General features: G+C 40.5%; 1 protein-coding gene across 1 annotated transcript; it reads right to left on the reverse strand.

Annotated features, from left to right (window-relative positions):
- Positions 1 to 388: 388 nt before the first annotated feature.
- Positions 389 to 12,895, reverse strand: chrnd (cholinergic receptor, nicotinic, delta (muscle)). Its single transcript, XM_075453002.1, has 12 exons — positions 12,781 to 12,895; positions 9,597 to 9,742; positions 9,454 to 9,498; positions 9,265 to 9,374; positions 8,140 to 8,295; positions 7,612 to 7,721; positions 6,249 to 6,449; positions 6,046 to 6,157; positions 5,112 to 5,226; positions 3,754 to 3,964; positions 2,593 to 2,711; positions 389 to 2,022 (listed from the first exon to the last, which is right to left on the reverse strand). The coding sequence occupies exons 1-12, from the start codon at positions 12,836 to 12,838 to the stop codon at positions 1,840 to 1,842; spliced, it is 1,566 nt and encodes a 521-aa protein (XP_075309117.1). The 5' UTR covers positions 12,839 to 12,895; the 3' UTR covers positions 389 to 1,839.
- Between the last annotated feature and the right edge of the window lie 441 nt (positions 12,896 to 13,336).

Genomic DNA, 13,336 nt, shown 5'->3' on the forward strand with positions numbered 1-13,336 from the left:
TAGTTTGTTAAAAGTAAGTGACACACCACTTTTGGTCTCTGTGAAAACCACTGGGCCACCAATCCCCTCCACACTTGGAAATGTTTTCGGAGGGCTTTTCAATCTTCATTTTTAGTTTTGGACCTGAAAATTTATCACATTGCTCTATTTGATTCCACAACCTCTAAAGTTGAAAGGCTACACCTAACTGCCTGAGCTATTCTTCCAGACCCTTAAATGTGCTATCATACAGCTTTTCTCTCTATGATTTAGATTTGACCTACAAAACACACAAATTCAATATTTCACTGGGAATTGAACCCACACCCTTTGGCAGGTGAATCCATTGCCCAACCTCCTGAGCTATGTGGTCACAGTTTCTACATTCTTTCTTATTGCATTTATGCTTCATTTTGGGTGTCAGACTTGAAAACATATGGAATCACAGGCGTAAGTCCATTGTCATCCCAAGCTTCACTTAAATTTATGAGAATTGAACCCATACCCCCTGACACAATTACCCAGTCTCTATCAGCCTGAGCTATCTCACCACACAGGCAATTCATGGGGGTACTGTAAAACCATTTGAAAAGTAAGATGAAAATAACAGACGTCACTAATAACGTTGCTTTGTTTAAAAAAAAATCTAAGTACTCAAGCATCAAATGTTGCAGCCTTAAGGAATATTGGGACCATGTTATTTCCTTTCCTCCAATAAAGTATGGTCCATTGTTTCCTGTGTTAAAGGAGACTACAACTCCCTAAAAAAGCTGGACTTTGTGTAAAATGTAAATAAAAACAGAATGCAATGATTTTCTAATCTCACAAACAAACATTTTATCCACAATAGAACATAGAAAATGTTCAAAATTAGACAATTTATTATTTCATGAATAATATAATCTCATCTTGAATTTAATGGCAGCAACATGTCTCACAAATATTGGGACAGGTCCATGTTTCCCGCTGTGTAGCTCTTCTTTTAACAACATCTGTAAACATCTGGAACTGAGGAGACCAGTTGCTGGGCCTTTGGGAGAGGAGTGTTGTCCCATTCATTGTCTGAAAGAGGATTCTAGCTGCTCAGTCTGTTCTACAATTCTTTGATTCTGCAGCTCCTCATGGCTTTAACACCTTTATCAGACAGTTTGAGTGTTTTGCTTCACTTTCACATCTCTCGCAGCATCAGGCTGATGTTGTTACAGAAAGAGCTCCACTGTGCACAACCTGGACCCATATAAAAACAGAGATATGATCTTCAGCATGTAGTAGTATTTGGAAAACCTTTTCTGACTGAGAAAATTATTAATTAAGTCCAGAATTTCATAATCATGCGGCTAACTTTGGGGTTAATGCACCTTTGGATCCATCATGTGCAGACAAGTTGCAAACAGTTGCAGATCTTCTCATTCGTTAGGAGAAATGAAATGTTCCAAGGCCAGAAGGAGCTAAAGAAAAGTATTCTGTGCTCGTCGCTCATCTCATGGTCTCGAGTGTGAAATAAAATTAACTTAAATATAACCAGAGGTATTTCTGCTTTGAGAAGCAGTGATATTCCCCCTGTAGAAAGAATAAATTGATAAATGATTCCATGAGCAAAGTTTAGATATCTCACTAAAAACACAATCTTAAAAGTTTATTATCATGAGTCCTGCTGCTTCGAGACATTTGGAAAACAACCCAAAGTCAAAGTTGTCTGTTCATAAGTTTTTATTCAAACCACACAAATAGTAATATATTGACTTTGAATACTAACTCCAGGCTAAAAAAACAAAACAAATCATGAAGCTGGAAAACTCAACAAATGAAAATAAAAAGAGACCAACAAGCTGCACCTGAGCACAGTAACTGTCAGCTGCGTTACAGCAGGCGTGCACTTTCCTCCGTGTAGTCATGTGGGTCTCCTTTGAAGGGCAGATGTGGAGGGTGGTTACAGATTCCCATGAGGAAGATGATGATGGTGCCGAGGGTCATCACAGGAGTAACCAGGAAGAGGCAGAGACGGTCCACGGTGCGAGCGATGCCGCTCCAGTTGTCCTTCTCCTGTGAAGTCAGCACGGAGGTCAATTTTCTCATGTTCACTCAAAAACAGAACATCAGAGTCATGTGATGTGGGCATTAAAGCTCAGCTGAAACAACCTGCATTCCTCTGATTTCTATCCCTGCACCACGTATTCAGGGATATTTTTCACATTCAGGTACTAGAGCTGCTTCTTTCTACCTCAAACACCTGACTGAATAATGTCAAACCTGAGGAACAGGTGGAGCATTTACAAAGAAAGAACACATGAAGCATGACTGTTGGTCCAGATCCAGATCACACTGACGTTGGCAGATGATACACTTTAGTTGAAGCTATGACACGGAAATATTAATTCGATTTTTTTTTTAATAAGAAACATGTATTAATATGTGGACTAAATATTACATTTCTCATCTCCATTATATATATCTTCACCAGAGGACTTCAGCTCTTACCTTTTCTACACAACTGTTGTGAATGCAGACAAAAAAAAGGAAAAGTATTCAAACATTAACAAACATCCATAATTTAAGTTGATTTTTCTTCAACTGAGGAAACACAAAGAACATCTTCCCATTCTCCCGTCTCACCTCGTTGTAGTCGTTCTTGTTGCGCATGTGTTTTATGATGTAATTCGCTCCGTCCACAGCCGGCTTCATCTCCGTGTACAGCTGATCCGTCGCTGTTCCATCTTCCTGTGGCTTCACCACTACATAAAAAACACACACATCCTTATTCTTATATCCACAGTTATGTGAAAAAGTCCACTCTCTTTCAATTGCAAGGTTTTTTCAGACATTCTGTTGTAGATTTGCTGCTGTGTTTGGGATCATTATGATCCCGTTTCAGCCAAGCTTTAGCTGTCAGACAGATGGCTTCACATTTGACTACAATACTTTGTTTTTCACACAACTTGGCACTTGAATGGCTTTTTTAAGCACAACTTCTTGATCCAGTGGCGGAACAATTGCGGACAGGGCCCAGGGGCAAAACATCCCGACCGGGCCCCCTCGTTCCGGTGCGCGAGCACGTACACCCACACGCGTGCGTGCTCATTAAAGCATGTCCATCTCATCCATGGAGTGACGAGAAAAGAAGGCTATTTTTTGATGCCAACCCTCCCCATTAATCCGGGCTTGGGACCGGCACCTGTTTGAGCTGAATGCATCCAAGTGGCTGGGTTAGGCTAAACTATATACATTATTTGCAAAGATTGCCACAAAACATTTCAGAATGTTTAAACATAGAATATTGCGATGCAAACAAACTGGGAACTATATACACATGTTTTTTTTTTGTTTTTTTTTTAGTGGGTGAGAGCCCTGGGCCCAGGGGCAGTTGCCCCACCCGCCCCGCCTATAGCTCCGCCCCTGTCTTGATCCCTAAAAGAAACAGGGCATCTTACCTCTGCAAAATGGAGGGGAACGGTCAAGTGGAGGCATTTGATTGGGCTCAAAAAACAAAGTAACAGTTTTTTCTAATAATGCAAATTGAAATCCAGTTTTGCAGAATCCAATTGTTTTTTTAAGGCTTATCAAGTTGGACCTCTGATTTAAATTTTTGCCCTGCCGAAGGTTAGGACCTTAATTATTTTGCTCTGCAGCTGCTGAATGTCGACATCGTGAGACTGTTAATTTGATCAACCTATCAGGTAACATTATGCAGGTGTTCACATTTTTACTGGCCCCAAAGGGCAGAACAAAATACCAGCTTCTCCAGATTTGAACGTCCCCTGATATTTCTGGACGAACCTCCTGCGTGAGTGGGTCGTTTTGGAAGTCCATGCCTCTCCGACTGCTTCTCAAACATCAGGTCGCTGCGGGACTTGACGCTGTAGTACTCCTCCGCTTTTGCGATGTATCCCACTGAACTGGATCGCCGTGGCAGTGCTCCATCCCAGAACGGCTCCGCTTCTGAAGGGCGAGACATGCGCAGGATCTGGGGCAGCCGCTCGAGGAAAAACTGGACAAAAATTAACATGTTTAAAGTTTAAGTTAACACAGACAAGGTACAGATTTAATGAACATGTACATCTGGGAGATGATACCAAAAACTATTGTGTATTCAAGTCTTGTTTTGGAAGTTGATTAAATTTGAATCAAGTTCCTTGGGGAAAAAAAAAATTTAATAAGAGATTTGTATAAACACAGATACTTATGTCCAAATATAATATATATATACAATATACAAATATGTAAACGAAAAGGCAAGATTCACCAATCTCTGATCAGTAGACACTTAAAAGTAAGTGGGCTTAAATAAGCATGAAATTTCATTGATTTGTTTTTGTATAGAAGAGTGAACCAGTGTCAACAAGCCAGACAGTGAAAGCAAAATCAACTCCTTCAGTGTTTGTGTGAAATTACATTGAAAAGTTCCAACAGAATCAAATCAGGTCAAAGCCTCTGCAAAAAAGACAACATAAAACCCCTATCCTGTAAATCAGGTCTGAATAATTTAAACCTCCCATTTCCATGACAGAAGCTTTGCGTATAGTCATGAGTCTAAGGTGCTCTCGTCTTCAGGCAATGGTATATGTGCCGTTTTAATTATTTTGGATAGTTTCAGGAGCAAACTTGTCATTCAGGGTACCATTTTCAGGCGTTAAATGGGGATTCTCTCCTCAATAGCTCCAGTCACTTGTGGAGTTCCTCAAGGATCCATTTTGGTACCACAGTTTTTCCACATTGTACATGTTCCCACTGGGCTGCACCTCATTTCACTGCTCAAATCTATTTGTCCTTAAATCCAGGAGGAGCCCACACCTGTCATATCTCAACATTATTGAAGCAGTGTGGGATCATGTTGATAGAACGGAACCAAAGGCAGCCAACATTGAAGGACATCCCAAAGCTCTTCGCTTTGGGATGTCCTTCAAGAAGCCTGGAGAATTATTCCTGAAGACTTCTTAAAGAAATGACAGAAAGCTTGTCTAAGAGGTGTTCAGACTGTGCTGTAGAATTCAACTTTTGTCTTAAATCCTATAGTTACATTTACATTAGCACATTTCAATAAATCACTGCACCCATTTTGTGTTTATCCGGAAATATATCAAGTAGAGAGAGCTTAATTAAGATTTTCTCAGTGTTTTTTTGTGTGTGTGCGTTACCGTCTTGGTCCACTCAGTCATGACGTGTGTGCTCGGTGTCCTGAAGTGCAGGTTGAGGACGACGACACAGTTCAACACCACTACTGTAACCAGCACCATGATGAACATCAAATACCTGAGAAGCACAAAAAATATCTCTTGTATTGTCTTTTATCCAATAATTAATAAAAAAATATATATATTTTTTTAAAAACATCTTTTGTGGAGTTTGCATGTTCTCCCCATGTATGCGTGGGTTCTCTCCGGCTTCCTCCCATCGTCCAAAAACATGCATGTTAGGTTAATTGGTGTCTCTAAATTGTCCCTAGGAGTGAGTGTGAGCGTGGTTGTTTGTCTCGTTTGTCTCTGTGTGGTCCTGAGATGGACTGGTGACCTGTCCAGGATGTACCCAGCCTCTCGCCCAATAACTGCTTGGATACGCTCCAGCTCTCCCCGCGACTCGACCGACGGATTAAGCGGGTATAGAAAATGGATGGATGGATGGACATCTTTTGTACTTTAAAAATAAATATTTCAGTTGGTCTCTTCAGATGATACTGGAACAGAAAATGAATGCAGACTCAGAGACATTTCCCCACATGATAAATTATTTCCTACCTAAACACCTGGAAATGTGGTGTTTGTGAACATCCAAATCCAATCCAGCTCGCCTGCTGATTCGTTCAGTCTGCACTGATACCTGTGGCTTCTCCTCAAAGACTGAAATGGTTAAGTTTTCTCTACACATGTGTTTCTATCATGTTTGTGAAGAAGAAGTTTGAGGTCCAAAGTTGAGGGGTTGTGTTTCTAGTGAATGAAAAGAAACTCTTCTCATATTTTAGAAGTTCTGACTCCAAGCAGAGAAGATGGATCCAAACTAACCACAGACATCACAGCCTGCAGTTTACATATTCTGCTGGCTGTGTGTGTGTGTGTGTGTGTGTGTGTTACCTACTTGACAATAAGTGGAACAGACATGGACGTCTCCGGCAGCCTTTGTGAGATCAGCAGCAGGAAGACAGACTGAGCCAGCAGCACCGAGATAGACAGCGTCATCTTCTCACCACCTACACAAGCACAGTTTTCCAGCATATTTCCAAACCAGTTCGAGTCTAGAGGGTTTTTAAATTTCAAACTTTGTGTTTAATGTGCACTAACTGTCAGCAGGCAGGTAGTAGACGAGCGAGGCCAGGAAGGAGATGAGCACACAGGGGATGATGATGTTGACGATGTAGAAGAGAGGTTTGCGCTTGATGACCAGGTAGAAGGTGATGTCCTGGTGCTTGTTGCTCTCCATGGGAATGTGTTTGTAGGAGTTTCTCTTGGCTGGTCGGTGGATGATCTCCCACTCACCGTTCTCTACAGAGAAGGAGTGTAATTTAGCTAAATTTGATTATTTCCTTCTTCTCCAGACTTTCAACTCATCATGGTGTCCAGAACCACTGAGCATACAGTTTACAACTGCATTTCAATGACCTGACAGGTTGGTTTCTCCTCTGAAACTGCATATCTGAATTTAACTTAAATACAATGCTTGAAAATATGTAGTAAGGGGAAGAAAAAAAGAAAAAAAAAAGCTAGAGAACCCTTCCTGGCATAATAGGAGATAATGTTGAGATAAATGTGACATGAAATAAAATCAACTCCAGGATTTGTTCACAGGAAGGTTGTGATCGAAACACAACCGAAAACAACTGAATGACAAATTTCAGGCAGCTGCACGAGACCCATCAGCACGTCATTGCCCCACACATTGATACATGAATTTAAGGTTTTATCACTGGTTCTCAAACTGTGAGCGTTTGTGTGAACAACTGTAAAATCAGTAGAATCAATGTAATGTATGAAGGGAAAATATTAGAGAACTGAAAGATGTCATGTTGCTGATCTCATTCATTTATAATAGAAGAAAAAAATAGCTTGGGTCCATTTAGATACACATGTCCTGTTCAAAATTATGAGTTTGTGTAGTTAAGAAAAATTGTTGTCAAAGTTTTTGAACTCAACTTAACTTTATACATAGTACCTTTTAAACACAAGTGTAACTTAAAGTGCTTTACAAACCAAAGCGAAATTTAGACAAAACAGCCAAGGCAAAAGGATGAGAATATCAAGATCATTTATGATAGTGTCTCAATTCGAGTTTCACTGAGGTTAGGACCTAAAACGCTGGAATCATGAGGCCAAGACGGGCAGTAAAAAAATGAAAGGTTTGTTTGAATTAAACAAAAAGTGCCGCAAATCCATAAGAGTGTAAAAAAGCTAAATGTATAAAAACTACAATTATTCCAGTTTGATTTAGTGGAACTAAAAACATTCACACATGTTTAATCATTCAGAGCTTTTGGAGCATCTTAATCTCAGTGTATTAGCTGTGAATGTTATAGATACTGAAATAACATCAGTTGCTTTGAATTTTTTTGTCAGTGTATTATTTCTAGCTGGTATTGAAATATAATTAATTCATATTTGACTCTACAGTTTTAATTAGGGAACAAACATTATTAGTCAAAATATCAACCTGTGAAGCTAGCAGGGTCGATGATGATCCACTCCACCGTCCATTTGTTCGTTTCATCGGCGTCCTCCTTCAGCAGCATCCTGATCTCTTTGGCATTGTAGGTCAGAGAGCTGCAGAGCAACACAAAACTCAAAGATTTCAGGAGGAAATCATCAGAAAAGAACCCCAAAATATTTGCTTAGCCCTTTGAAACCTGAGCCACAATAAACACACTTTTAACACTGATCAACAAGAGGACAGATTCCTTTATGATAAAAGGTTTAACTTAGCAAGAGGTTCTGTAGCTTCTTCAGTGGCTGAATTAAAAAAAATAAAAATAATTTAATTGTCCTTGTTTGAATACAAAGGTTTAACTGGCAAATGTTCAAAAAAGGGCTTAAACAGTTTCTAAAAATGTTTAAAGTAATAACCAGAGAGCACATTCCTGTAAAAATGACAGGAATGTGACGCTTTAAAAGGATATTAACACACACAATAGTTCAGTGTGTTAAATGTACCACAGCCTTCAGTGTGTAGTTTCTAGCCTACGTGAATTTGAGCGTGCAGTTCTGCCAGTCGAAGGGGAAGTAGTTGACGTTAATGGAACAGGAGGAACGGAAGATGGCAGGAGGCAACCAGTAGCAGAGACCAGTGGAATCGACCAGTACGTTGCTGTAGTAGGCCACCTGGAACTGGGCATCGTTACTGAGGAAGAGGGGAAACAGATACATAGCTGTCTTTGATTTGCATTATATATTCGTGTGAAAAACAAAATACACTTTCAATTCTAAGGTTCTAAACTTAGAATTTCTAAAGCAGACGTTTTGTCAGTTTGCTGGTCTGGTGTGTGTTCACACAATGCCAAGGAGGAAAGACATCAGGAAGGATCTTAGAGAAGCTACCCATCAATCTGGGAAGGGTTATAAGGCCATTTCCAAACTATTTGGAGTCCATCATTCTACAGAGAGAAAGATTATTCACAGGTGGAAAACATTCAAGTCAATCTTCCCAGGAGTGGACGTCCCAGCAAGTTCACCCCAAGGTCTAAAAAAACCCCAAAAGCTACATCTCAGACTCTACAGGCCTCAGTTAGCATGTTAAATGTTATAGATTATGACAGCACAGTTAGAAAAAGACTGAACAAGTATGGCTTGTTTGGAAGGGTTTTAGGAAAGGAAAGAAGAGTGGGCCAAAATTCCTCCACAACCATGTGAGAGACTAATAACGTCACACAGAAAACTATTACTTCAACGTAATGCTGCTGAAGGTGCTTCTACAAGCTGTTGGATCGTGGGGTTCACTAGGTTTTTCACATCCTGCTTCTGTGTTTTCTCTCAGTTTTTGTTCAGTAATTAATGACTCTGTAATAGGTGTTGTTTTGAAAAACACTTCTTATATCATGATGCATTTAAACAGGTGTGTATACTTTTATGTTGCATTACTAATACAGAAACACAAAAAAAGTTACTTAAAGTAACTAAAAAAAAAAAGTAAAGTCTCTGCAAGCGGATTTCCATTGCAAGGGATTTCCTAACATTGTTAGTTTCTTTTCACAGGTACTTGCTGGCTTAAACGGGCATAAAAAAACAGAGGCTGCATTATTCAGTGGAAAATATTCAGTGTAGAACAGGTTGAGGTTTCCACACTGTAAATAAGAACCAAACAGAATCTCACTTGTTTTCCAGCACAATCTCTGGCAGCCACACCATGCTGGTTGGCAGGCGAAGCATGTCAATGCCGTCAAACTCCGTCATATTCCACGCCAACCTGTAGTCAGTCCACATCTGTCACAGTAAAAAGACAAGATATTGGAGACAAACAAACTGGACATCCCGTAAATGATGATAACTAATCAGACCGTACATGATCAATCCACACATTTGTCAGCAACGTCTCATCGACTTCTTTCTACAGATGAAGGAGAAGAAAACACAAATTAGAGGATTGGGATTGTACAACTCTTTAAAAAAACAAAAAAAAAACAGAAACAGATGCATGTTCTGTACCAGAGAGATGAGGTTGGACAGAGTGAGGGCGAGGTAAACGTCGACAGCATCCTGCTGCCTCTCGACGGGCCGCAGCTCTTTGTTGTATCCTTTCTCCTTCAGCAGGTAGTTGATCAGTCGCTCCTCCTCGTTCCTGCCCCAGCACTCTGACACACAAAACACACTTTAAACTTCACATTCAGGTCAAAACAAACATCATGTCTTCATGTTATTATAACCACGCCTCCAATGATGATAGGAGAGAGTTCAACATGAACCATCATACACTTGCAGGCTGGACTCAGTCAGGAGCTGCAGAGCTCATTACTGTTATTCTATCCCCTGTTGAAAATGCCTGGTGACCGTGAAGTGTCACGGCTGGTGGTGTTGAAAGGAGAAGGATTGAAAGTGTGGACACAGAAACACCAGGAGGTTGAAAGAATTCAAAGTAAACACAAGAAACTTGTGCTACAGAAAAATGACCTAATGAAGAACCCTATAATCCCTATAGACCAGTGAGCAGTGCTGACCAACACGTCATTGGGGTCATCAGGTGGGAACCTCCTTTCATCAGTGTTTCGTCTAGTTGGAACCACAACACCTCCAGGAGGCTAGACAGTGATCACTGGCGTCCCAGAGTCACTCTCCTAATGCCAGCCATCACTGCTCCTCACACCACAACAACCATCTTTTCTTTCACGAGCAGCATTATTATCAGCTACCCCAGCCTCTCACTAACTGCACACCAGTCATAGCGGGGTGGGGATACAAACCCTGGTTTGGGTAGGGGGTGTCCAAGGGTGCCAGAGGTGAAGGCAAGACAAGACACACTAGCAGATTCAGCAGACAAACTCACCTAAACAGTCCTACAGTCACTAAGAAGGCCAGCAAATACAAGGCCATACAGGCCAACTCACCAGAAATGGTCACCTGGGCCGTTTCTCAATACTCAAGTACGCAAGTCCGTACTTGTGTGCTTACAAGTATGGACTTGTCAGAAGTACGGACTTCTGAGCACACAAGCAGACAAGTACGCTCATTGTGCATTTGGAACGGAAGCATCATCGTCGCTTGTGCCGCACTGCTTTCTGGGAATGTGGAGCGTAATTGTCTGGATGCGTTCTTTGAATTGGAGCAGTACTTGGTCCTTCTGTGATGACGTTTCAGAAGTACACGAGTACGCAAGTACAGACAAGTACGCATATTGAGAAACGGCCCTGGTTTCAAAAGGCTCACACGGGCCACACCCTTTACTTAAATACATCCTGGATTTCTTCCTTGCTTCTCTCAAGAGTCTGTTTACCCTAAGTGCTCCCCCTGCTGAGCCCCCAGCTACTATTGCTTCTTCTAATCCAAATCCATTGACTGGCCCTTACTGCCTCATCCGACATTTCCTTCACTATTTTCCTCACACTCTGTCCACTTACACCCAGCTCCCTCAACAAGGAAAACTTACTTAACTTGGTTTATTAAAACAGTACCAAAAAGTGCAGATTAATCCAGAACATCAACAACCAAACAGAGAAAACAAAAACCTAAGAACAACAAGAAAGCTGAACACAGATGACAGAGTTGCATGAGGAGATACAGCAAGGACCAAGCAAGGAGTGAAGGAAACCAAGGGGAATATATACTGAGGGAATCTGACGAGGAAGCGACTGCAGCTGTGATGACTTAACAAGAAAACAGGTGTGGAAATGGAGCCGAGACCCAGAACAGGAGGAAACTAAGAATAATGACCAGGACATTATGCATCTAACATACAGGATAGAAAAACAAGGAACAAAAGCAAACTGAGAACATAGAACCAAAGATTAAATGACTAAGATCGTGAACAGAACACACACGAAAAACACTGATCACCACATGAAGTGGTTAGTTTTTGTTGCTTTTTATCATGTACGAGACAGTATTTGAGAAGTTATTCGTAAAATGTGTACAGCAACCATATTCAAAACTTAAGTTGCTCAGCCTAAACCCTAAAGATGTCAGGAATAAGCTGTGATGTAGCTCACTGTTCAGATATTTACCTTAAGCTACACTGATAGGTCCACGGTGGCGCTAAAAACAGTTGTCTTTACATAATTAAGTTCTTTTTGTGGGTATCTTAATTCTTTATTTGTGTACTGAAGATTGTTATAGAGACAGCTGCAGTCAGTGATTGTAAAGGCGGATATGGTACAATAAATATGAATAAACAGATTTGTATCAGAAAGAAAGATACTAATTAAAACATGTTGTCAATCAAAAACAACAAACTTGTGCCGTTCATTGCCTCAGATTTGGTGTGTGCCCATCATTCGTTCATGTAGCACAACACCCACTGCATAATTATGAAGCTCCAAAAGCATATAAAACATATATAATACGTTTGTTTTTTTTTAAACTCCCCTTTCAATGGTGATCTAACTTAGGATTCAGTTTAGAAAAAGCCTCACCAGTTCGTGCAGTCCAACGGGACTTCCTCTTCTTCTTGTTGGTTTTTTTCTGACCCTCATTCTTAAAATGATATAAATAAACTGTAAACAAAACATTCTTTGGCATTCACACACACTGAAGAAACAAACAGGATCCGAGTGTGTGTGGATGCCGCTCATGTTTCACTGTAGAGCAACTGCTCTGCAGATCAGACAACCAACACCACCGCCGTGCCTCCTTCATGGCACATACAGTAACTGGCAGGCATTTACCCTCTAAACGCTTAATTCACCTCAGCCTCGTTTGTTTTTGTTTTACTGATCAGATTTTTTTTTCTCACAGCTACATGAAACTTCTTAAGAAGTTGTTCTTTTGAACTGACCTATCCTGCTTTTGACATTTTTCTTAATTTAAAGGACTGATGTGACACCATACCTGCCAGTTTCATTTGTTTTGTTGTTCATTTTGTTGTCTAACTGATGAATAAATCAGGATATATAGCTATAACACAGGCTGGCTTGTTCATTCTACTACCTTTGGTGCATAATAATGGAGAGCTTTAGTGTATTAATTCTATTTCATAGTATTTAATTAGCTTTTCAACAAATAAGATATAACATATTTGTACAGAAAAGTGCTGGATATGGAAAAATACTCAGAGCCATCACAAAATCCTGACTGTTTTCAAACTAAAATACTCTGATTAGGCCTTCATATCAATCAGCTTTAACATATGTGACACTAGGATTTGAGTGAGAAGAGTAGAACATAAGCTATTAAAACTCACCAGTGGAGAACAGCGTGAGCAGGAAAACAGTGGAAAGTGCTGCACATTTCAGCTCCATGGCTGACTGGCAGTGAAGAGTCCTGATGCCTTTTACCCACCGACCTTCCAGCAGAAGACTGACGGAGTGACAGGCAGCAGCTGCAGAAACACAGAGAGGAGAAAATAGAAAACTGACAGCAGGTCTGAGCAGCCGTTGGCCGTCACCACCCCCAACTCTGCACAGCCAGCAGAGTGAGCCAGCAGGAAGAAATGTGTCAGGTACAGACCGAGCAGAGTGCTGTCAGTAAATATTCGTTCTCATCAAGATGAAGCCACCTTAAAATGATGGATGTTTGTTAATGTTTGAATACTTCCAATCTATATAATGGGAATGAGAAATATAATATTTAGTCCACATATTGATACATGTGTTTGATACAAGTTGAATGAATATTTCCGTGTCATAGCTTCGACTAAAGTGTATCCTCTGCCAAGGCCAGCGTGATCTGGATCAACAGTAATGCTTCATGTGTTCTTTCTTTGTAAATGCTCCACCTGTCCATCAGGTTTCACATAA

This window comes from Odontesthes bonariensis, chromosome 20 (assembly GCF_027942865.1).
Source record: "Odontesthes bonariensis isolate fOdoBon6 chromosome 20, fOdoBon6.hap1, whole genome shotgun sequence".
In the NCBI taxonomy this organism is placed as follows: Eukaryota; Metazoa; Chordata; class Actinopteri; order Atheriniformes; family Atherinopsidae; genus Odontesthes; species Odontesthes bonariensis.

Coding starts and splice junctions, on each gene's coding strand:
- chrnd (XM_075453002.1), bottom strand. CDS start 12,838: ATGGAGCTGAAATGTGCAGCACTTTCCACTGTTTTCCTGCTCACGCTG. Junction 5,227..6,045: donor TCTGTTCCACTTATTGTCAA/GTAGGTAACACA, acceptor TGTGCTTCTCAG/GTATTTGATGTTCATCATGG. Junction 3,965..5,111: donor TGACTGAGTGGACCAAGACG/GTAACGCACACA, acceptor ATTTTTGTCCAG/TTTTTCCTCGAGCGGCTGCC.